The sequence below is a fragment of the Rhea pennata genome, chromosome 26 (assembly GCF_028389875.1).
Source record: "Rhea pennata isolate bPtePen1 chromosome 26, bPtePen1.pri, whole genome shotgun sequence".
NCBI classification, from domain to species: domain Eukaryota; kingdom Metazoa; phylum Chordata; class Aves; order Rheiformes; family Rheidae; genus Rhea; species Rhea pennata.
The window spans coordinates 1144649-1167531 of NC_084688.1; the positions used below are offsets into that span (position 1 = coordinate 1144649).

Below are 22883 nucleotides of genomic sequence, written 5' to 3' on the forward strand. Positions count from 1 at the left end.
AACTGCATATTTCATTGTCATAATTATTCAATATTGCATACTTATAATGACTGATGAAATCTTGTAATAGTTTCTACCACAAGTGTCATACTTGAAATGCATTTTAAAACATTTTCTAAAAACAAAAAATTACATGCAAAGATGCTCTTAAAATACATAAAATATTAATAAATTATTTTCTTTTAAAAGTGGCTGATATTTTTAAATTATATTTTTAGGATGTAACTGATTAAAAATTTATTTCCATTATATAATCACACAGAAATTTCTTAAAAGAGTTATTACAAAATAATAATATTTAGCCATATTATCCCAATGATTTTTAAGCAGTAATTTCCACTGAAAATCAATCGCTGTCTTATTTGTCCATGTGTACTAGTACTATAACATTCTTAGCCACACTAAATAAAATTATACCCTTGAATTGTTCAAATTTAAGGAGTAAACCAACCATTTTTAATACTGGTATTTAATTTTTACCTCACATATTACAACAATGTAAATAAGAACAATTTCAACAAATTCCCCTTTTGAAAAATCTTATAGGCGAGTTATGCTCTTGTTCTAGTACATATAACAAATTACTATTATGCCAGCGTACACCTATTATAGCTTCACTTAAAGGGTCAAAATAAGGGCTATATATTTAAGGTAAAACTCTGCCATATGTATTAGGTACCCTCACTACTATTCAAAGTAGCTTTGGTCAAACGCAAAGTACAATAGATGATCTTACATCTTTACACAGAAAAAAACAGAAATAAAACTCAGACATATTTTCTTTATGAGGTCACAAAACAAATTTCAAATAGAATTGCATTAAGATACAGATGACTGTTGATGAAGATTTTTAAGAGGCAGTGATATCGTAAACTCTAACTCAGTCTAAGTCATTGGGATAGCAGGGGCTCAGAATCTAGCAAAACCGCGTACAATATTTATTAGATCCATGGTAGCATGCAAACATTATTTTGAGTGTCAGTAATTGCCTTATTACTTATGGCATGCGTAACAAAAACTGATACTGAAAATTTTTCCAGTATTATGTTATGCTTCTGTCTTCTGTTAATAGTACAAACAATGCACTTATACCGCCTACAGCTCTGTATCTACTGTATAAAGCTGGCTAAGTATCATTAACCTTAATATTGATCTAGTCTTGTTAATACTTGAGTATTTGGCATCCTGAATGTAATAGCCTGCCCTCGCATTTTCACTATGCAGCATTTCTTTGTGCTTATACTATGTACATTTAACAATACTTGAATTTGAACTCAGTTTTAATTGCTTTCAGGCACTTTAAACAGAGATATGAATTTACCAAAGTAAATGATAGTACTATGATAAAAAGTAATAAAACTAAGTTTGCCCATGCATATTTTGTGAGTTTGATATGTGTATCTTAAGAAGAAAGAAGTAACAGAAAAATATAAAAAATACAATAAAAAGTCAGTAAAAAAACTTTAGCAATGAAGCTGAGTGGTTTTTAAAGCTCTTCTCTACAACTAATAAATTATGGAGTATGCATGAAGTAGTCAAAAGTAGGAACAAAACTAAGTTATATTTAACCTCTTAACAGGTATTTTCTCACCTGTTCTTCACAAACTTCTATCGATGTAAAACCAATGGACTAAAAAGAGCCTGATTTAGCTGACTATCTGAGGAACCTCTGGAGTCTCATATTGTTTTAATCACCAAATGGAAGCAGCAGACTGTTCTATTGTTCTTCAACAAATTTCCACTGTGGCCATAGAGAGCATACTGTAAGCAGATGAACACAAAATTATTCTTTTTTTGTCCATGAAAGTGTGTTTAATAACAAACTTGTTTGGATAAACTGCAGGCATCAAGAAATGGGTCTAACTTGCAGCAACACAGAATCTCATTAAGTTTTTTCAAAACAACAGATGTTTCTGCTTACTGTCTGGTCAGGAACATTCACTGTTTGGCTTTCCTTCAGCTGCCATATTCACCAGGTCCACCAAAATCTTCAAGTGTCTAGAATTTCATTTTATTAGCAATATGACAGTATTTCAACTCCCAACTTTACATTTTTAATTCGGTTACTTCAGTAATTTTTACTGTACAAAACCATCAGTGTGGAACACTGATGTCTGAAATTGTTCATGTTCTTCAGATATTCAGAGCTGCAAGGCATATTGCATTCTGTGTTTGCAAGCTTTTCGCCTCCATACATGATACATTTGCTATTTATGTGAGAAATTGTCCTGGATTATTTCAGAGCTCCCTGCCCAGTCTAATTTACATTCTTCTACAATTCAGCTGCTAAGTACTTGAGCTCATCTGCCTTGTTTAGTCCAAAATTAAAATCTACGCCGATTTGTAACTGTTTCTCACAGCCCATACAATTAGCTTTCACTATGTTCGTCACTATGCTCATCACCGTGCTGTTCTGCGGGCTGGCCTACTTCCTCTAGGCCTTCTCTCACCAACACACGAAGCCTTCTTGGTTCTTCTCACAGTACCTTAAGCAAGAGAAAACTTTGGGCTAAATTCTGTTGCTGAACTTCTCTTCAAAGCGATGTCATTCCCAGATCATTGCTTTAGGACTGTAGAGCCCATTTTACAGGGAAAAATGGTTCCTCAACACTGCAGGACAGCTCACCCACACTCTTTACCGCGTTCCTGAGAGTTATCAAGGCCCAGGGGCAGCGTCTGTTCCTGACGGGCCCAGTCACCGCAACACCCGCAGGCTGCCGCCATTGGGGCCCGCCCAGCCCCGTGGCCGCGGGGCCCAGCTCTTCCCACTCCTCTCCTGCCCTGTCGCCACCGTCCCGCTGCGGTAGCGCCAGGCGGCGGCCACCGTGGCGCGGGGATGAGCCCGGCCCGGCGGCGGCGGCCGCGCTCCCCTCAGAGGCGGCGAAACCAGAAATGGCGCCAAACGGCCGCTGGGCGCGTGGAGGGCGCGAGGCGCCAACGGCCTCGCTCCCCCCCGCGCCTGCCTGGACATTCCCAGCCGCAGATTCGCCACAGAGAGACAACGCCGCAGCGCGCTCCAAGCACCCCCGCCGCCCGCCTGGCCGCCGCGGTCCGGGTAACGGCGGCCCGGGCGGGGGCTGCCGGCCTCGGCGGGAAGGCGAGAGGCAGCGCAGCATCGGTGTGGAAAGTGCGGAGGGGAACACGAAGGCAGGCGGGCGGCTCCCCGCGCGCACCTGCCCCTCGCTGCGGCGAGGAGGGGCGAAGGGGCCGAGCCCGGCGCTGGAGCCGGCGCTGCAGCCGGCGGGGCTGCGGCGGGAGGGGCCGGCGGGGCCCCAGCCTCGGCCGCGCCGGCAAAGCACCGGGCTCCGGGGAGCGGCGAGGCCGCGCCTGCGCGCAGCACCCGGAGCTGCCTTTACGCGCCGCGTGCCGCAGATTCGCCACAGCCCGCTCCGGCCTCCCTCGGTCCCCGGCGGGTTCCGGGGCGCGGGGCGGGCGCGCCCGGCGGCGATCCCGGAGGGGAAGGCGGCAGCGGCAGCAGCCCAGCGGCCTCGGCGGTGAAACCCGAGCAGGCCCCGTGGCTGGGGCGGGGCGGGGGCTGCGTGTGGAAAGTGCGGAGGCGCAGGCGCGGCCCGCGCTGCTGCCCCAGCCCTGTGGGGAACAAAGGGAGCGCGGCCGGGCCCGGAGCCGGTGAGTGGGGATGGCGGCGCCGCGGCCCGGGGCGCGGCGGGCCCGGCGCGGCCCGGCCGCTTCCGGCGGGGGGCGGCCGAGGGGCTCGCCGAGGCCGCGGGAGGCCGCAGGCCCGGCCCGGCCCGGCGCGGTACCGGGCGCGGCGGGGCCCTGCCCCCGCTCCCGCGCTCGGGAGAAGCGGGAGCGCTGGGGCCGGTGTTGGGGAGCAGCGGCGCTGCTTCTGCCCTGTTGAGTTTCGTGAGCGTTTCAGTGCGGAAAACGAGAAAAATACAAAGCTAAGGACGTTGTAGCCTCGTGTAGAGCCGGAGCGGGCGCAAGCTCCGTTGCAATCGGGACGCAGTTGCTTTAAGAGGAAGGCCGAAAAAATACTGCTTTGTTATAACGTATTTTTCTTATGCACTTACGAGCTTGATGCTAAAGGAGATCAAATATGCTAACATCCCATAGCTGATGCTGTGAAGAACTCTCTGGCTTCTGTCATGTTTGGCGGTTAGTTTTTCCTGTTCCATAACAGAAATATTCAGCGAGGTCATTCACACCTGAAGACCAGGTTTCTGAAGCAGGCTGTGCAAAATAATGATACGTATTGTTTTATTTCTTAGGAAAAAAAGTTAAAATCTGTAACATGAGGATTGCATAAACCTGAATCACGGGTATTTAAGGCCAGATTCCTTGGAAAACGCATTCATTTTACAATGAGATATCGCCTTTAGTTCTTAGAAACTTTCTTTTGTCTTCATTCAAAAATTTTCAAATTTTTAATAATAACTATAACAATGGAAGCTTCAAAGATCTGGCAAAGCTTAATATTTAATAGCATGATATTCTTTTGTTTTTCAGAATTACAAATATAATGTCAGGTGGCTGAAAATTTGCCTATCAAAATGTCAAGTAAGTTTTCAGATTTTTCTTCCTTTAATTTGATGAATTAAAGACCTAATTCAGCAGAACCTAATTGTAAGATAATTCCTTTATTCCTTGTGTGAAAAGGAATGACATGAAGTGTAGTCACTTTTGACCAAACTCTTGGCCTTAAATCTTAGTTGTGGCTGATTTCTTGTATCCCAGGTGTGACAAGAATTCAGCCTGTTCGTGTTTATTTCTAAAGCATACTATAACATAGCAAAGACTACTTTTTGATTCTAACCCTCAGTTTTCATAGACAATTCAGATAAGAAGAATTTCTCCTGAATGTTTTTTCACCACTTTTGCATACCTTCTTTTTAACTGCTCTGCATTTAAATGCATTTTATAGTTTTTAATCTTATGTCTAAATAAAAAGCCAGCAATATGGCAGTGGTGTGGGGTTTTTCTTTTTCCTTTCTTTTCTATATGTTGTTTTACTGTCTTCAGTAATATAATGGAAAGTCTTTGAAACCAAGATTTCTAATTTTTTTTCTTCCCTGTAAATCTTTGAAAAGTGTTTGGCACTCTGGATGCCTTACAAAGAATTCATATGCGTTTTCAAGAAAAAATGTTTTGCTTGCGTTTATCTTTCAACAGAAAGGCCATCTTACGCCCCACCTCCTACCCCAGCTCCTGCAACCGTAAGTATAGTGATTTTTCTCATTAACACAGATCTGGTGATACGGCCTTTAATAACTTACATAGCAATAACACAGAAGGTGCATCAGCTTCCTACACTGGAAACATAAACTAACTGTATTTCATTAGTAACACGATATGCATTGTTTAAATGCATCTCAACAATTTTTAAAGCAATTCATGAAAGAGAAGCTGCATAAACTTGTTAGGCCTTTAAGGCTAGATCCTTCGGATACTTAATTTTCTATAAGTAGTCAGTGTGATTATTTAGACATATCCCTAATTTTATTTACACAGATAGCATTGAGCCTTGGTCTGAAATTATATTCACAGCTTGTTGCAAAAGTATAGTGGAATATTTAAGAACAAACTGATACACACTTGTACCTACATAGCTGACTTTCAGGGGAATAGAAGAGTATGCATGTTTTTGTTACAGTGCAGCAGAATAACAAAACATTCATGGTGACAGTCTTATTCAAACTTTTTGAAATCCATGGTAATTTGAAGTCTGTTGCATGAAAAATATATTTTACTGTATGGTTTGGAATGACACTTACAGAAACATGAAAAGTAGTTTTAAATCACATCCAGTTGTGTGCGTGCATATATAAAAAAGGTATTGAAATACCAATGTCCTGTGGTCAGAAAAGCACTTGAAAGCAAATACATAGCATTTGTATTTCTTTAATAGCTTGCATTTGAGGATTAACGCATTGACCCAAGAAAGTACTAATTCTCTGTGCCAAAGAGGGAACAAGGATGCTAGTGAAGTTCCTGACCACAGAAAATTTGAAAATTGTTATCCAGTAGAGTATTCTTGGTTTGTGCATCTGGGATGAAAAGTACAGGATGGGATCTAGGGGAAGTGTGATCCTTTATTGTGCCAGACTTTACATCTAAAAAGGTTGGAAAATGCTATATTGTATAAACATAGATTGTTCTTTAAAAACTTATGGAAATAAAATATTTTACTATTTTTGGCATAGTTTGTTCAGAGTTTTCATTTTGCACACAACTTTATAGATTTGTGCAAAAACTACAAAAATTATGATGGCATCTGTTCTTACAACTGGATTCCTGCTTCAAGAACCAGACCTACACATAGAACGCTGATTCTCTTGGGACTTGGCACGGATGCAGATGTTTTTTAATGGAGTATATTGATATGGGTGTTGGCGTGGGAGGGGGGTTTGGCGGGTTGTTTGTTTTAGTTTTATTAACTTTTAGTTGAGTTAGTAAGTCTTTAGGAGGGTATCTGAACATTAAATTTCAGATCTGCAACGTGACATGTATTGCCTGTTTTACAAGGCTCTTCTGCATTACGTAAATTACTGCATACCCCATCCTTGATGATCTGTGCTCTGTTAATGCAAGTCAAAAAAAAAAAAAAAAAAGAGTAGACACACCTGGCTTACAGCTCATGTTACTGTTCTAAACAAAATATGAGCAGTCCTCACTAACTGCAATATTTTATCTGTAGTAAAAGTTCTCTAAACATCATCTAGTGTGATGATAGGTAGTTCCCCCATAATATTAAACACCTGTCTTACAGAAATAAAGAGTTAAGCACACAGAAGTTATAATTGTCATTCAATTTTGTTGGAGATGTAATTCAGTTTACTCAAAGCCTGTTACTACACTAATGCTGAACTATAGTAAAACCACAGCTTATTAAATAGTGAATGAATATGTCATGATTGCAGGCACGGAGACTGAGTTAATGTCAACTACTGTGACTGAGTTAAAATTTGGCAATAAAACGTACATTTGAAGGTTGGGTCTTAAAGCATAACTTTACTGTTTATTTGTATGTTTAGCAATAAACTACAGTGTGTCTACATATACTTGAAAACTTTGCAAGTTAATGTAGTTTAGTTTATAGGCTATTCTTATTCACTGTTTTTATCTGTGTAGTGTCACTTTGGCTTCCTGAACTTATTCATAGATTTTTGTAATAGTAATCTATAATGGGTCTAGTGAGCAAACCATTTTATAAGACTCTTGGTGTATGTGTTTCTTATTAGGGCCAGAGTACCACTAAGATTGGGACATTGTATAAATGTTTCTTTTTAAAACTCCTAGAAACACTAGAGGACATTATGAATCTTTATATAATGGAATGATAGGACCATCAGAGTCTGGACTCTTATGTAGATGATAAGAAGGAAGGGATTGGAACAAATGAAGATTATCTTTACGCTACTGCAGGTGAATACAAATTGATCCACTTTCAAGAATGGATGAAGATATGTTCATTAACTTCTGAAATTGTCTTGGATTCAATGAAGTAGTGATCTGATGAGTTTGTAGTTTCTAACGTATGGATTTTATTGCAGTGGTTCTTCAACTCTGTCATTCTGCAGGCTACCTCCTAACAGAATTACATCTCTGTGAATCATCTCCCCAGCTTCCTAATCTCCTAGTTCCCCAAAATATTTAAATATTGCAGATCACCAAGAAAGTTTTCAGATATTTCTACCCGTGCACAGATGATACTTTGAGAGATTCTTTCCTGTTGATAGTATTAAATGTTTGTTGGAAAGGCAGAAGGATGGGAAGAAAGGCAGAAGGAGATTTTCATTGATACAGTAAATACTGATACTAGGGACTTCTGCCCACCTACTGCGTGCTACGTTACCTTGTAAGTTGGATATGAGAGTCTTTGAATTGCTTGGTGGCTTATATATTGGACAATTTTATTAGCCATGTGCAGAATTTATGGAATGCTTGTTTTTAAAAGTTACAAGTTTAAAAAATAAAACCACAAACTTGAGACAGAAATTTGTAGTGACACACTTGGCTAAAAACCTTGTTTCCTTGATAGGTTTATATTGGAGTAACTTTTACATACTGAGAAGATATCAACTGCTACACCTCATTTGCTTGTTTAAATTCTGATTGCTTTTGCATGCCATATTGCAGTTCATTTTCATTTCTGTGTTTTCCTCGTTTGAGCTCATTTCTCATTCGTGTTTTTGTCTCATTTGTTTCCATCAGCAAATGCCCAGCACACCAGGGTTTGTGGGATACAATCCATACAGCCATCTGGCCTACAACAACTACAGGCTGGGAGGGAACCCGGGCACCAACAGCCGGGTCACGGTAGGAGAATCAACTATTACATCATCCGGCAAACAACAGGAATTGACCAGAAATGGCTTTAGAGTTAGGTTCTTCTGAATCTTGGCTGCTGCCACTTTTTATAAAAACAGAAATTACTTCTTATTTCTCCCCTCCCCCCTTCCCTTTCACTGTGAAACCTTTTACTGGAAAATGGACTTCTGTTCAGTAGGGATAAAATGTTGTGCTCATGTATGATATGGAATTCCAAAAAGAAAGACTTTCTGTGGTCTTCAGTGGCCACTGCATGCTTAGGGAAAAGGTTTATAGTGTGAGTAGAGAATTATTCTTGGAGGGAGGGAACTACTAATTTTATTGAAGCTTATTAGCACAAAGAGGAAGAAGGTATTTTCCAAACAGGTGATCACTAATAGTAATTGCTTCATATTACTGAGCCATGCAAGAGATGCAAGCTTTTATTTTGTACTCTGTAGATATCTGGAAAACGGATGTTAAATCCATTTTTCATGGAATAAATAAAGTGAGCTGGACTCAAGTGATGAGAGAGAGGTGACGACTTCTTTCAAATACAGATAAAAGATCTGAGCATCTGGTGTAGCCAGGAAAGAAGAACATACTGCAGAAAGTGCGACTTTTTCATAACAAACACAATAGAAATAGAGTAAATCCATAACATTTTTAAAACATAACCAAAAAGAAAAGATTTCTGTAATTCTTACAGTCTTAGCTTTTTTTCTTCATGTACAACTTTCTATCTCAAAACACTTCAATTTGGAACGTCGTATAAAGAAAAACTGATCAAGGAATAAATGGTGCTTTTAATGCACTATACGTCTTTATATGCCTCTTGTATAAATTTTCCTAGAAGTTCATCTATTTTGTTAAAATGCTTACAGGAAAGACTTGCCCTATACCAGCTGGAACATCATATATTTCTTTTCTAAGTTAGGTTTTGTCTGAGAACTTTCATTGTTTCTGTATGTCATAAGCATATGCAGCCTTCTCTGCCATGCATATACCAATATATGTATGGTGTCTTTAAATTCCTATTAATTTAAAAGCATTGAACAATTTCCGTTAATGTTTTCCAAATCCATCTGTGCGTGTATGTGTATACATTTTGGTAATACATATACCTCATGTACATTATTTATATCTATATGCAATTCTGTATGCATTGTTTCATGGAACTTCATAAATTCAGTGAAACAAAAATATCTAGAGGAGAATTTTGGAAGCTGAATGCTGAACACTAGCCTCCTTGGCCAGATCCAAGTATTTATTTAACCTATGGCCATAGTCTTAGAAAAGTTTGAAAGTGCTTTATATTTTCATGAAAATGGTGTCACTTAATACAGTGAAACTCCTTGTTTGTGTAAGTGCTTTAAGAATTGAGATTTTCAGAACCTGCAGTTGATATGGACTGTAATATCATTGTGCTACTTTAGGAGAAGAAAACGCTGTCTTACAGATCTGTTCTCTGAGGTGTTTGGTAGCTTAAGGGGACAAGAACAGGTGGATGCAGCAGCTTTCCATCAGTAATGCTTACTGTTCAGTGCTCTTTTGTTTAGTGGAAGCAACATGCTTGATGTTGTACTAATCTAAAGGAAGATAAGCGCACATAGGAATATTACAGTCTAATTTAGATAGCTGCAGTAGAGCTTGGATACAAATAATGCACACAGGGGGAGATCAGTTGCATAGGGATGTTTTCATTTTATAGTGAGTAGTTACAAATATATTTCCAAAAATATTTCCAAAATATGATTCTATAACAAATGTATGTATTTGTTTGGACAAACTTTCTAAAATTATTTGAAAATTAAAGGATGTCTAGATAATTCATGCTATTAGAACCTTTTCTTTATTTTCATTCCCTACCCCCAGGAGATGCATTAAGCTTGTCAAAACAGATACAATAACAGTTGCTTATCTGAAGTGACGAAAACAACATGCTGGGATTGGCGTATCCCCATAGCTTTCTGAACTGTGCCTTTCAGTTTTAAGAATATAGAGCCCTTTTGGACATTTATCCAGTAACTGCTCTGTAGACTTACAGATATAAGGACAAATTTAGATTGGGAAAATACTACTGTGAGGACCAGCTCTAGCCATTCACAGTTTTGGTAACTTTTGGGGGTGATGTTGCTTGGTATTTGGGTTTGGTTTGTTTAACTACACAACGAGTGTATTCCAAAACTAGTGTATATGGAAACTGTCCAGTGATCACATTAACAAATGGATTTATTCGGTTCTTTTATAGGCTTCCTCTGGTATTACCATTCCAAAGCCCCCCAAACCCCCAGACAAGCCTCTGATGCCCTACATGAGGTACAGCCGGAAGGTGGGTATACAGTGTCAAGCAAGTAATAATAAAAGTTAGTGTTTGTATGTGCTAACAATTAATTGCTATTATCTTAGTTTCAGCTTCTAAACTTTTACTTCTAACAGCCTGCACATTCTTTTAAGGGAATTTTAAAGTACAGATGCATTGCCCTTCAGAATAATGGCAGCAGTAATCTGTTCATGCAGTTGCCAATTTCTGGGGGGAAAAATTCTCTAAAATGATAATATACTACCACTGTCTCTGCTGACAAGGATCCACCCTGCCACATTCAGAAGTTCCTGTGACTTACTGACAGAACTTTTTATAAACAGAAAGTATTCCTTGCGGTATACTGGGCTTGGTACAGTGCTGTAGCTGGACTGAAGAGTAGCAATGAGTGGACTTTGCATGTTCTCCTTCACCAACCTAGCCTGTGGCAACGTTTACTTCGCTATTCTATGAACTGTTTGACAAAAAGTAGGAGAGAGACTCTTGTGGAGTCTGAAATCTGATTGGGCATGGGGAGGGCATTTGAGCCTGTCTGCAGCAGGTGAGCCAGAAGGAAATTCATCCACTCCTGGTAAAGTATCTTTACCAGCATACCTGTCTTAGGCCAAAAACCAACAACAAAAAAAAAAAAAAAAGTCAAGTGGCGTTCTAATCTCTCACAGCAAGAAATAACACTGGCAGCTCGCTCCTTTTTTTTTCCCTATAAAGTTAGAAACGTTTTTGGTGGAGTCAGAACTTGTTGGAACTCAAATTGATCAGCAAGACTGAAAAATATTTTGAAATGTTACATTCAGATCTGAAAAGCTCAGTGCTCTTTATCATAACCTACTGCTGGATGTGTTTACTCAGTAGCATTTTTTTTTCCCAGAGATGCAGCGATGTGCATTTCAGAAGAGAATTAAGAGGGTTAAAGGCACTATTCTCATGAAACCAAAGCCGTTTCAGCAGTTGCCTGTTTCAGTAGATGGCCTCCTACTGACTTCCTGCCCCAGAAAATAATCGAGATAGTTTAGCCAGACTCACTCCTAACTTAATCCTGTTTTTTCATGGTGGTTCCAGAAAGAACACTGAGATGACAATATAAAATGTTTAATTTGGAAGTATTTAGATATCATTAGTAAAGCTCCAGCTGTTTCTGTTAAGGTCTGGGACCAAGTGAAGGCGTCCAATCCTGATTTGAAGTTATGGGAAATTGGCAAGATTATTGGAGGAATGTGGCGAGATCTCACTGATGAAGAGAAGCAAGAGTATTTGAATGAATATGAAGCCGAAAAGGTAAATGGAAGAAATCTGGGATGTTTATTACAGCTGATTCTTCTAGGAACTGGTCTGAGAAGAAAAATTCATCTTACCCATGCAGTGATGTATATGAGGCATTCACGAGACCCCCTATATGTAACTTAAATGGAAGTATGTCCTGACACGTCTTTTAAATTTTTTTATTTTTTAAAAAAATAACTGTACATCAACTGTGACTGGTCAGTTTTTAGACCTAATTCAAAATGAAGTATTTATAATTGTGTCGATTTTAACTGTTTAATGAATGGATTTGATTGTACAACATCAGTGTTGAAAAGATTGTCTCAACACCAAAATCCTATTTCAAAACTGGTGCTCTGCAACTACTGCTGTTGAGTCATGAACATGTCCATAAAAGACTTCCAGTCACGTAGGGTTTTGTTTCCATGGTATAATCTGGTGTAACTCCATGTTATGGCATAGTATATTGTTTCCTGATAGAAAAAGATACCATTTTTAGGGTTTTCTTGCATTTGTTTTTTATTGATCTTCATGACAAAAGGTGACAGCTACGTTTTGTGTCTAGGTTGGTAAGTGTTGAGGATTTTTACAAGACTGTTATTGTATCAGGTATCCTAAGCCACAGAGGGTAACTTGTCCACCTGCTGTGTTGTGCTTAAATCTGTTAGGCATCTGAGCTTGTGCAGAACCTGATCAAACCTGAGGAACTTAGAGTTGTTTTTATTCCAAGTCAATAGAAAAGTACTTCACAGCTGGATGCTCTTTTAGTTGAAACAAAATCAAGGATTTTTACTTGGTAAAAATGCTTAGATTGTAAGCTCCTTGGGGCAGGGCCCATCTTGATTTTATACACATATATATATATTTTTTTTAAAAAAAATATTTTTTTTACAGTTCCTAGGCAGAAGGATTCTAGTTCTAATAATAAAGAAAATGATACCTTTAGGTACTTGTAACAATATTGAAGAATAGATCTTGCTTTTTGTGGAACTATCTGAAATTGCTACACAAAACCTAGACTAGGCAAATTAAAGCAATTAAAAAGGAAAATATTTCAAAAAAGGTGAAAATAGTGATGCAGTCCTACTACAAGGAGGAGACGGTAATCTGGCTGCAGCATTCTGTATCATCCCAGTGCAGGGATGCATCAAAGAACTTAAAAACATAAATTACTGTGAAAACTGGTTCATGCCCTATTGGAAAAAGGGAAACAGAAGAAATCATAATCAAAGATCTAGTCAGAATGCCAAAGAAGTATTGAGAATGATTAAATAAGAAAAATGAGTTGCCTTGAAACAGCTTGTCAGATCATAAATACCTTGTTCTAAAGTGTTTGATTTTAAATCTCAGTAACAAGGCTATCGTAAGACTTCTCAGATATCACGACTGAAGTGTACCTAAAAACTCAATGTTTTTAAGACATGAATGTCAATGAAATCAGTTCTAATATGTAAAAGAAAAACTGGGAGCAGTCACTTGTACAAAGTAATTTTGTATGAACCAGATGATTCAAAATAGGTTTGTCCGTTTAACTACAATTTGAGTTGCACCTATTTATGTCAAGTCTGAAAATGTCCAACGGTGCAATCAAACAATATTGGTCACGTTTCAGATAGAGTACAATGAGTCCATGAAGGCCTACCATAACTCTCCTGCATACCTTGCCTACATCAATGCAAAAAGTCGTGCTGAGGCTGCATTAGAAGAAGAAAGCCGACAAAGGCAGTCGCGCATGGAGAAAGGTGAACCTTACATGAGTATACAGCCAGCAGAAGATCCAGATGGTAAGCAGAAAGGAATTTGTTTGCGCATCCAATGAGACAGTCTCATCATAGGACCTGCAGTATAAAGGAACAGATGCTAAATATGGAAAAGGACCAATGTATAACTTTCACAGTGCTTAACATGACTTACTTTCTATTTCAGTACTTTTGAAACTAGTTTTCCTGATCACCTTTTATCTGCTATAACTAACAGCTGGCTTTTTCTTGTTCCCAAAAATTAAGGTGGCAAGCCAGTGATAAAAATTCTTCAATCCTTAGCTGTGTGTGAAATAACACTTATAGCTCAAAAGGAAGAAATCTATTTAAAACTGCATATAATGGTTTTAATATATGAATTATAAAATGCCTAAATGTCTGGTTTATCCAGCTTGAATGGAATTCTGTGCATTAGTACCACTTGCACATGATTCTGATACTTGAGCAGAGTTCTAGAAAGATTGAAAGCACCTGAACTTTAAACATGTTCAACAACTTCTTCCATTCAAGACTGTTTAGAAAAGAAAAAGTTATTTCTGCTACTGACAAGCTGATGAGAAAATTCCTAAAGTTTATTTGACTTGAAGCAATATACTGCACCCTGTGCAAAAAAAATAGACTCTTACAATTAATTTCTGCTTTTAAATTTATATTAAATGGCTGACCAAATAAATACTTGTTGAAACCTGAAGGTAAAAAATGTACTCAGGCAGTTACACCTCTTTTTTTTCTTCTTTTTTTTTTCCCCTTCCCTCACTTCTTTTTTTCTTTTGGTAAAAGCACACCTTTGATATAAATGACAGAGTTCCTCATTGTGAGGGTAACTGCAGAATTTTTGCAAGTGTATTTGGTGTTCCATTAGCTGACGTTTTAAGACTCTCAAATCGATCTGGCTCTACCTGGGTCAAATTAACTCGGGCAGAAGCAGCTGTGCTAGCCCTTAAATTGCATCTGTTCATATCTGGGATGAATCAGCAAATTCTTTTCTGTGACACAAATGTTGGTGTTGTCCTAGCCTGCATGTCACTAGGATCAAGAAACTTAGTGTAAAAGGAGTCTTTTTGAGAGGTCAGTGACATAACATTATTAAAGAGACTAATCTGCTTAATACTTGTCTCTTGCAAATCTGTTGTAGTCCCACTCTGTGTTCTCTTTTCCCTCCATTTAATTGGATACCTCAATGGCAAATTGAACATAACACTTTCAAATAAACCACGTAACTAGTTTAATGAAAATTCCTTTTTTTGGTAATATTTTCCTGGCATGCTATTTTAGGAGCCTGTCTCAGATTTTGTGAATACTTGCAGAATAATTTCCATTAAGAAAATTTTGTGCAGAATAAGCTAAACTTCTGGACTTTTCTATATGACATCATTCTGGAATATAATTCATACCTTTTAACTGACTGAATCAGTTAATTTAAATGTGAATTATACTTACAGGAGCTTCCCCTTGAGTTTGTGTCCTCACTAATGCTATTTAATTACTCTGCTTTAAATTCAAGTTTCTAGTTGGTTTAAGTTGAATTTCTTGAGTCTGTTTTGTAGATAAGTTCTTGATACCAAAACTGCAGGCTATGGTTTGGTTTGTTACAAGACTTTACCTGCTCTCCTTGAACAAACATAGAGTTTTCCCATGCTGTGAGTTTCTATCTTCTATGGGTCAGAAACTTCTGAATGCCACTAGATAGGGGAAAACAAATTTTATAGTTTGGGTGCTATTTTGTTCTGCTGTGTAGTGTCAAACTGAATTTTACTTCTAAAATGAGTCCCTAGTACTACCCAGAACAAAATAGTTCATGTTAAATTATACAACTAGGTTAACATTGTCTAAGTTCAGTATCTTGCCATAAACTAGAAGTGCTTTCAGTTTGACTGGGGGAGAGGGGGAAGGAAATCCTTTGATCTGTCTTATTAGATCTAGATATATGTCAAAAAAGACAGCTTAGTTTCTGTTAGGCTTCCTTTTCTTTCTTTTATCTGCAAGAAGCTTATGAGGAGACCAGCACTTGACCTATGTTCATGTATACTTTTCTCCAAAAGTATATATTTTTTTTATTTCAGCAACTGTTCTTCAGAAGAAGAAAAGTACCAAAAACAATTTTTGTACCAAAAAAATTTAGTATACTCTTCTTGCATTATTATAAATTATCTGTGATGATTAAGCATATGTCTCACTGCCTCAGGCTTTAATTTCCCTGCAATAAAAAAAAAAACAAAAACTTTTTGATCTGAGGTACAAAGCTTGTTTACAGAGGAGCATCTCTTCTGTTATTATTTTGGTAAAGACAGGTTTTCTTGCACTGGACATAGTTCTGGTAAAACAATCAGAATTTTTTTTTTATTTGGTGTATTACTTAAAATAGTCCCTCTTACTCTGCAGACATGTAAAGCGCCACGTTACCTTTGGAACTTAATAATTGCTACTACAATAATTAGGTCAGTCCAAATTTCATGTCTGTGGGAGTTGTGTAAATATCATGGCTGCTATAGCTGTGCCACTCTCCAGGGTGAATGCTGTTCTACCTTTGTATTGTCTCTCTTTTTTTTTTCTTCTTTTCCCCCAGTTACTTAATGTTCTATAGCCATTTGTTAGCATGAACCCCTTTATACGTGATAGAAACTGGTGTTAGTGTTGCGGAGGAGGGTTTTTCAGTTTTGTTTGTTTGTTTGTTTTTTTGTTTTGTTTTTTTTTTTTTGATTAGTGGTGATGCACGTGTAGTTTCATTAGACTTGCTATTCATTTTGTGGAATTAAAGTAGTTGCATTTAAAACTTGTTTCAGATTATGATGATGGATTTTCTATGAAGCACACGGCTACAGCTCGTTTTCAAAGAAACCATCGTCTCATCAGTGAGATACTGAGTGAAAGTGTGGTGCCTGATGTCCGCTCTGTTGTCACTACAGCTAGAATGCAAGTTCTTAAACGTCAGGTTCAATCTTTAATGGTTCATCAGGTAAAGACAAATGTTATGAAAACAGCTAAACATAATGGTGTTAGGCTGTACTCCAAGTTTCATGTCATTTGATCATCCACATGACTATTCTTGTTGGATGTCAATGTTCTGAACATTCTAACAGCTCATCTCTGGGCTTTCTTGGGAGTGGCAAGATGTGAGATCTTCCACTGCTTTTTGTCATCTCAGAGTTATGTTCAACTGTATTTTGTTCTTTAGGATATTTTAAGTGGTAAATCTGTAGCTTTTCAGTATTTTACATAATCCTTCTTTATATAGAGTCTTTTGCTTTATATGCATTGATATAGTTGTGGCTTTCAGCTAGTTTATTACTGGTAACTTTGTTCGTAACAGCTTCTTATTTTGGTAAGCCCTCCTTATAGTACCATTTTTTCATTGCAAATTACATGTCTACAAGGAAATGTGGTAAGGTCACATTTGCATGTATCAGATAGCTTTGCCTGGACAGTGTCTGTATTTTCTAAATAAGTATATTAAGTACAGTCAGCGTACATGTAGGCAAAAAAAAAAAAAGATGGAAATTTGTCCAGGACAAGACAGTGGACTGTTCACCTCAAGTACCTATTGTTTTTCATTCATAATATGCCTGGCAGTCAGGAATTGCTGCATAAACATGTTACTCAGACTTCATTAATTTTTTACGTGAACTTTTGTCATTGGGTATTAGATCAAAGAAAAACTTCAGTTTAAGGATGTTTAATTTACTACCTAGGCTTATTTTAAAGTATTGAGTTTAAATATTTTTATATGCAGCAGTAAACTTTGCCCAGTACTTGAACTGACTGCAAAGTAAGCTTCTTACCAATTTTATTTGCAGCGTAAACTGGAAGCTGAGCTTCTGCAAATTGAAGAGCGTCACCAAGAGAAGAAGAGGAAGTTCTTGGAAAGCACAGAATCCTTTAATAATGAGCTAAAAAGGGTACAACTCTTCCACTTCTCTTCACTTACTCTTAGGAACCTGTAGTTACCTGTATTTAGGAGTACTCTGTCCCATTTCTGTTTAGTTCTTTTCTAGAATATTCACAGCTAGATGGATGGCAGTGTGCTAAGCCTGGTGAAGTGTGTGGGTGTTAGCATGCAGCATTCTGATTATTTCATGCTCTCTCAGTGACCTTTAGTGGTTATTTTGAGCCAGTACAATTTAAAAGAGCCTTCAGGCTTCACTGGTTGAGTTCAGTAGAGAGCAATACAAGGAAAGTGGCCTAAAGCCATTTTGGAGAACATTGTGCTCTGTCCTTGGCTGCATTCAAAAACAAGACTTAGATAATATGCTTGTATTTACTGAAGCTCTTTATATTAACCTTGTCAAATCCAAAGAACTACGCTGTATGTAGAAAGACTGAACTTACAACTGGGTTTTCATGATGTTTTGTTTTTCAGTGCAACAGAGTTAGTAATCTTTTTGGGGGGGGCGGGTGTTTTTTTAATTGCTAGCTATGCAGTTTGAAGGTGGAAGTGGATATGGAAAAAATTGCAGCTGAAATTGCTCAAGCTGAAGAACAGGCTCGCAAGAGGCAGGAGGAAAGGGAAAAAGAAGCAGCTGAGCAAGCTGAGCGCAGTCAAAATAACATAGCAGCTGAGGAAGAACAGGCAGCTAACAAGATGGAGGAGAGGAAAGAAGAGGAGAATACTCCCATGGAAACAGGTAACTGCATATGAAGATCAGCTTCAGCATCTTAAGAGGATGAACATTTTATCTGTAGAGTCTCACCTTAGGCAGGAGGAGCGTCCTACATTTTTGCTGTCTATAGGAAGAAAAGCTTATTCAGCAGGATGTTAAGAATAGTTAACTTGGTGAATGCAGGTGTTTGCTTTCTTCTTATTAAATTTTTCCGTTATAAAATGGGAGAGGAAGAGATACCACAAAGCCAGTATGGAATGCTTGGTATTTAATGTACCCAGGGAGAAAAAAAGTTAGATTTCTGAACCCTTTCTAAACTTAATTCATCTTTTAGACAGGAGTTAGACTGGAGCATGGAGCATGTTGGGAGTATTTTCCAATGAAGAGCTCTGCTGTCGATGTCTAACAAAGATGATGCATTTTCCATGTCCCTCTTATAAACTGATTTACAAACTTATTTACAGGTGTTCAGTACAGTGACATTAGAATAAATTAAGGTATTTAAGATTATCAGTGGCTAGTATTTCAGTGGCCCACTGTCATAACAACATAAGCCTAATGGAACATGTACCAAGAAATTAGATTCTAGTGTTTCTGGTTTAACAAGGTACATTGCTTTCTTTTGGCTATACTTTTGAGGTCTAGCAGCTGCATTTGACTTTCAGGAAGGTATGTGGCAGGACTATGCATACATCCTAGGTACTGAGAAGTCTTGCAGAGCAGTGCCTGTTACAGCATACACTAAATAATAGAAATAATTGCTATGAAATAGAATTATTACTGATGTTATTTATTCCTAAATTTTCATTGGACAATCTAAATAAATGTATTGGTATGTAAATGACACAGAAATATTTTATTGCAGAAGAGCCTCATCCAGAAGAGAGCACAGAAAACCAACAGAATGGTGAAGAAGGAACATCTACCCCAGATGATAAGGAGAGTGGTCAAGAAGGGGTTGATAGCACTGCAGAGGAAGGAACCAGTGATAGCAACACTGGTTCAGAGAGCAATAGTGCAACAGTTGAAGAGCCTCCTGCAGACCCTATCACTGAGGATAGCGAGAAGAAAGAATAAATATTGACTCACTTCATGTGTCTCTTTTTAATGAAGTACAATTTTGAGTTCAAAATGTGCTTACACGGCTTTTGTATCTTCCTTGCCTGTATCATTTATCTCCAAATGATACTGGATTTTATTAATGTGTCAGATACCAGCATAGAGACTTAAAGGGGCCCTTAGGGGCAAAGTATGTCTTACAACAGACAGAAAACATCTTGCTCTTAAACATAATTCTACAATATGGAGAGGATTATTGTTTGGGATTTCTTCCTCTCAAAGATTTGTGTTGGTTTTGGTTTTTACATTAGAAATCAGATGCTCTCACTGTTTTCTAATTCCATGATCCTAGTGAAAATGTACTTTTTCTCCAGGGCACATTTTGTTCATATGTAGCTGAAGTGAGATGCACATATTAAGATTACTTATGTGTGTATTGCCATTCTACAGCAGTTGTCCTGACTTAGATTTATTGATGGACTGACTGGCCTTCCACGCATCTCCTTGTCCTAATCCATCATGTTGATTGATGTAAGGGAACATTACATGTGCATCCAGGAAGCTGGTAATATGGTCACCGAAGCTGATGACAGAACAATTAAGAAAGATTCTGCTTATAATACCTGCTTTCTAGTTAGGTTAGAACTTCTATAATGTATCTTATAGTTGTTAGCATTAGTATTGAGCCAAGACACACAACCCCTTTACCTCTGGGTGTAATTTAAAGAATTTCCTTGATTCGGCAACAAAAAAGAAATGCTACAGCAGTCTAGCATGTGTTATCACTGTTGTTTCAGTTCTTGCCAGCTAGGATGTCTGCTGCAGCTGCCCTGTTCTTCAATTAAAAAAAAAAAAAAAAAAAAAAAAACTTTCAGTACATGAGCAGGGCTCCCAAATAAGGCTGAAGGACTTTGATGGTTTGTTCTTTTTTTTTTGTTTTGTTTTGTTTTTTTTTTTTTTTGGTTTGTTTTTTTTTGTTTTCTCCTGTGTAATCTCTTTTATGCACTAGCTGTTTTAGAGCTAAGGAAGTTTGCTCACGTTCTGCACGCAGCTTTGCAGGAGATACACTTCCAAGTCTAAGAGCACAGTCTCCTTGAAGTGACTGACTACATGATGTCTTAGGGGGAGTTTCCTGTGATGCAGAATTCTCTTCACAAATAGTCTTTGCTTTTCTTCACCATTTAACTCTTATTTGCTACTGCGATCTCATGGTGTGACCTCAGCCAAAGATACAGCAAAATACAAAGCAGGAGAGCATTTAAAGATGTACTTTTATCTCTGAGCTCACAGTCATGAATGCAGTACAGACTGAATTAAAAAAATAGTGGTTTTGTTTGCCATGAGTTTTCAAAACTTCTGGCAACTCTGCAAGTGTACTGAAAATACCACACTGTGCCCTGTATAAACAGAAGCCCTGTCTGAAGGAAAGAAAAAAAAAAAAAAGCTCTAATTACTAAAATAGATACAAGCCGTTTCATGACTCCAACTATAAAAGAACACATGATATGTGCATATGCTTCAATAAACTAGTATGTTTTTACCGAATAGTGGGTATATCAGATGGTAATGTTTTTTAAAACCATTTGTTTTTTTTTAAGTGGTCTAAAAATAATAAAATCCAATATGTTTGGTTTTTTTAAACTGACAGTGGTCTGCTTCTTGTCTTTTAAGATAGTGACGCATTTGATATAGGGCATTCATCAGCCTTTCTCCATCTTAAGTCTGGAGCAGAAAAAAATACATGGAATTCATTACTGAAATGTATTAAATACAAAAAGTTATGCTCAAAAAGCACTTTGAAAACTAAAGCAAAAAATTCCTGAGTAGCTCTAGGCTTTTGTTCAAAACCTAGCTGTCTCTAGAAGGAACTCTGACGTTTGACTTTGAAAGCCAACGAACAGGAGAATTTGTAGTGGGAATAATACAAGCAGTAGCTAACTTGTCAGCTTTTTGCCTGGGAGCTTTTAACTGCCCCTCTCCAAACTGTCAGCAATAATTTTGTGTTACTTTGAACCAAGTGACATTTCCGTCCTGAAGGGGCTATGAGATAGGAACTTAAAAGCAGTAAGGTATTTGCAAGATATGAAGAGGAAGATGCAAATATAGTCCAAATGCTTAAAATCTGAAGTCAATTTTTGTTGCTGATTAAGTGTTCTGCACTCCACCTCAGATGATTTCATGAACTGTCTAAGCCAGACTTAGACCTTTATTTCTGCTAGCAAGCTGTCGTTAAATCAGACACTACAACACAGCTTGTATGTCCATTAAATAGAGATACTGCCTTGCAATTTACAATTTAGTTTCATATTGCAGAGAAGTACACCTTTTGGCAGTGGATACCAAGTAGATGTTTTTGTCGAAATGCCTGCAGTAGTTCTTAGCGTTGTAGGTTCTCCTATGAAAGAGTACGTGAGGCTCGAGAGAACTGATTTAAATCCTTGCTGTAGATGTTAAGACTAACCCCACAAATAAACGTCGGTACCAACACTGTACCTACTTCTCCCCAATGGGCAAATCTGAACAACACGTTTGCTTGTTCAGGTGGTAAAGGAGAATGTGTATATAGCCAACCAAAAATTAATTCCTATAGGTAATGTTACAGCTTACTGAAATACGCAAATTACAGTCACTGTTACCTACCACTGATTGTATTGACATTACAAGTTGCAGAAAATGCAAATCACAGCTGAAAACTGGGAAGGAAAAGAAATTGATGATGGAAGCCCTCACCTTACAAATACTGTCACATAGTGTACTACTCAAGTGGGAATACTTGTATTTTTCTCACCTCTTTTGGAAAAACATAAGATTTGAAAAAAAAAAAAAAAAAAAAAAAAAAAAAAAAAAAAAGGTGTTGCCTTGGACACAAAAGGAACTCTTGTATCAGGAAATGGAAACCACAGCTGCTCCCTAAGTTGTTTTTAAAAAATCGAAGCAGTGAAAACCCGTAAAAATTAAAGTCATTTTAAATTCAAAATTCTATTCAGCTTCTCAGAAAAAGAGGCATGCTGTTCCACCATCAGGCTTAAGCACCTGTAGCTGTACTAGTTTGGTTGCATTTTATGAGTTTCCATTTCCAGTGATTAAAAGGATTGCTTTTAGAAAAATAAACCTTAAAGCACTTTTAAGAGTGGGAGGGAGAAAAGTGAAAGAGTTGTACCCTTATTAGCGCAAAAATAAGCAACCTGCTTGCATAGCCCATTGTTTTACTCACTTTTAATTGAAAAAGTATTAGCATTAGTGTGGAAATTATGAGAAACTCTTAAAATCATTCTAACCACAGATTACCATAAAAAGACAAGGCTGTTGCCTTTCTTACACTTAAAATTCAAGTTCTAATTAGCACTTTATATTCTCAGAAAGGTAATTTAAATATAAAAGATGAACAAATGGCTTCACTGACTCACGTTGTTACAGTCCCTTAGATCCATACTGGGATCTCGCCTACCAGCATGATCTGATCAGTGCTGCGTATCATGCAGAAACTAACACAAAGTGGTGCTCCTATCAGCTCAGTTCCCTTTAACAAGCCTTTCTGATTATACATAGAGACTCTTTTATATCTTAAGTAAAATATCTGAAGATTTGTTTAATGCATTACATTCTCCTAAAAAT

At 37.9% G+C, this 22883-nt stretch overlaps 1 protein-coding gene across 2 annotated transcripts; it reads left to right on the top strand.

Annotated features, from left to right (window-relative positions):
• Window positions 1-3384: 3384 nt before the first annotated feature.
• Window positions 3385-19302, top strand: SMARCE1 (SWI/SNF related, matrix associated, actin dependent regulator of chromatin, subfamily e, member 1). Of its 2 annotated transcripts, none has more exons than XM_062595799.1 (11): window positions 3385-3627; window positions 4468-4518; window positions 5131-5174; window positions 8173-8340; window positions 10520-10600; window positions 11735-11866; window positions 13464-13635; window positions 16395-16567; window positions 17406-17507; window positions 18023-18233; window positions 19075-19302. In XM_062595799.1, the coding sequence occupies exons 2-11, from the start codon at window positions 4512-4514 to the stop codon at window positions 19284-19286; spliced, it is 1302 nt and encodes a 433-aa protein (XP_062451783.1). In that variant the 5' UTR covers window positions 3385-3627; window positions 4468-4511; the 3' UTR covers window positions 19287-19302. The 2 variants fall into 2 exon arrangements, with proteins under 2 accessions (XP_062451783.1, XP_062451784.1); XM_062595800.1 differs by having other exon boundaries at window positions 3388-3627; window positions 8173-8277.
• The last annotated feature ends 3581 nt before the right edge of the window (window positions 19303-22883 follow it).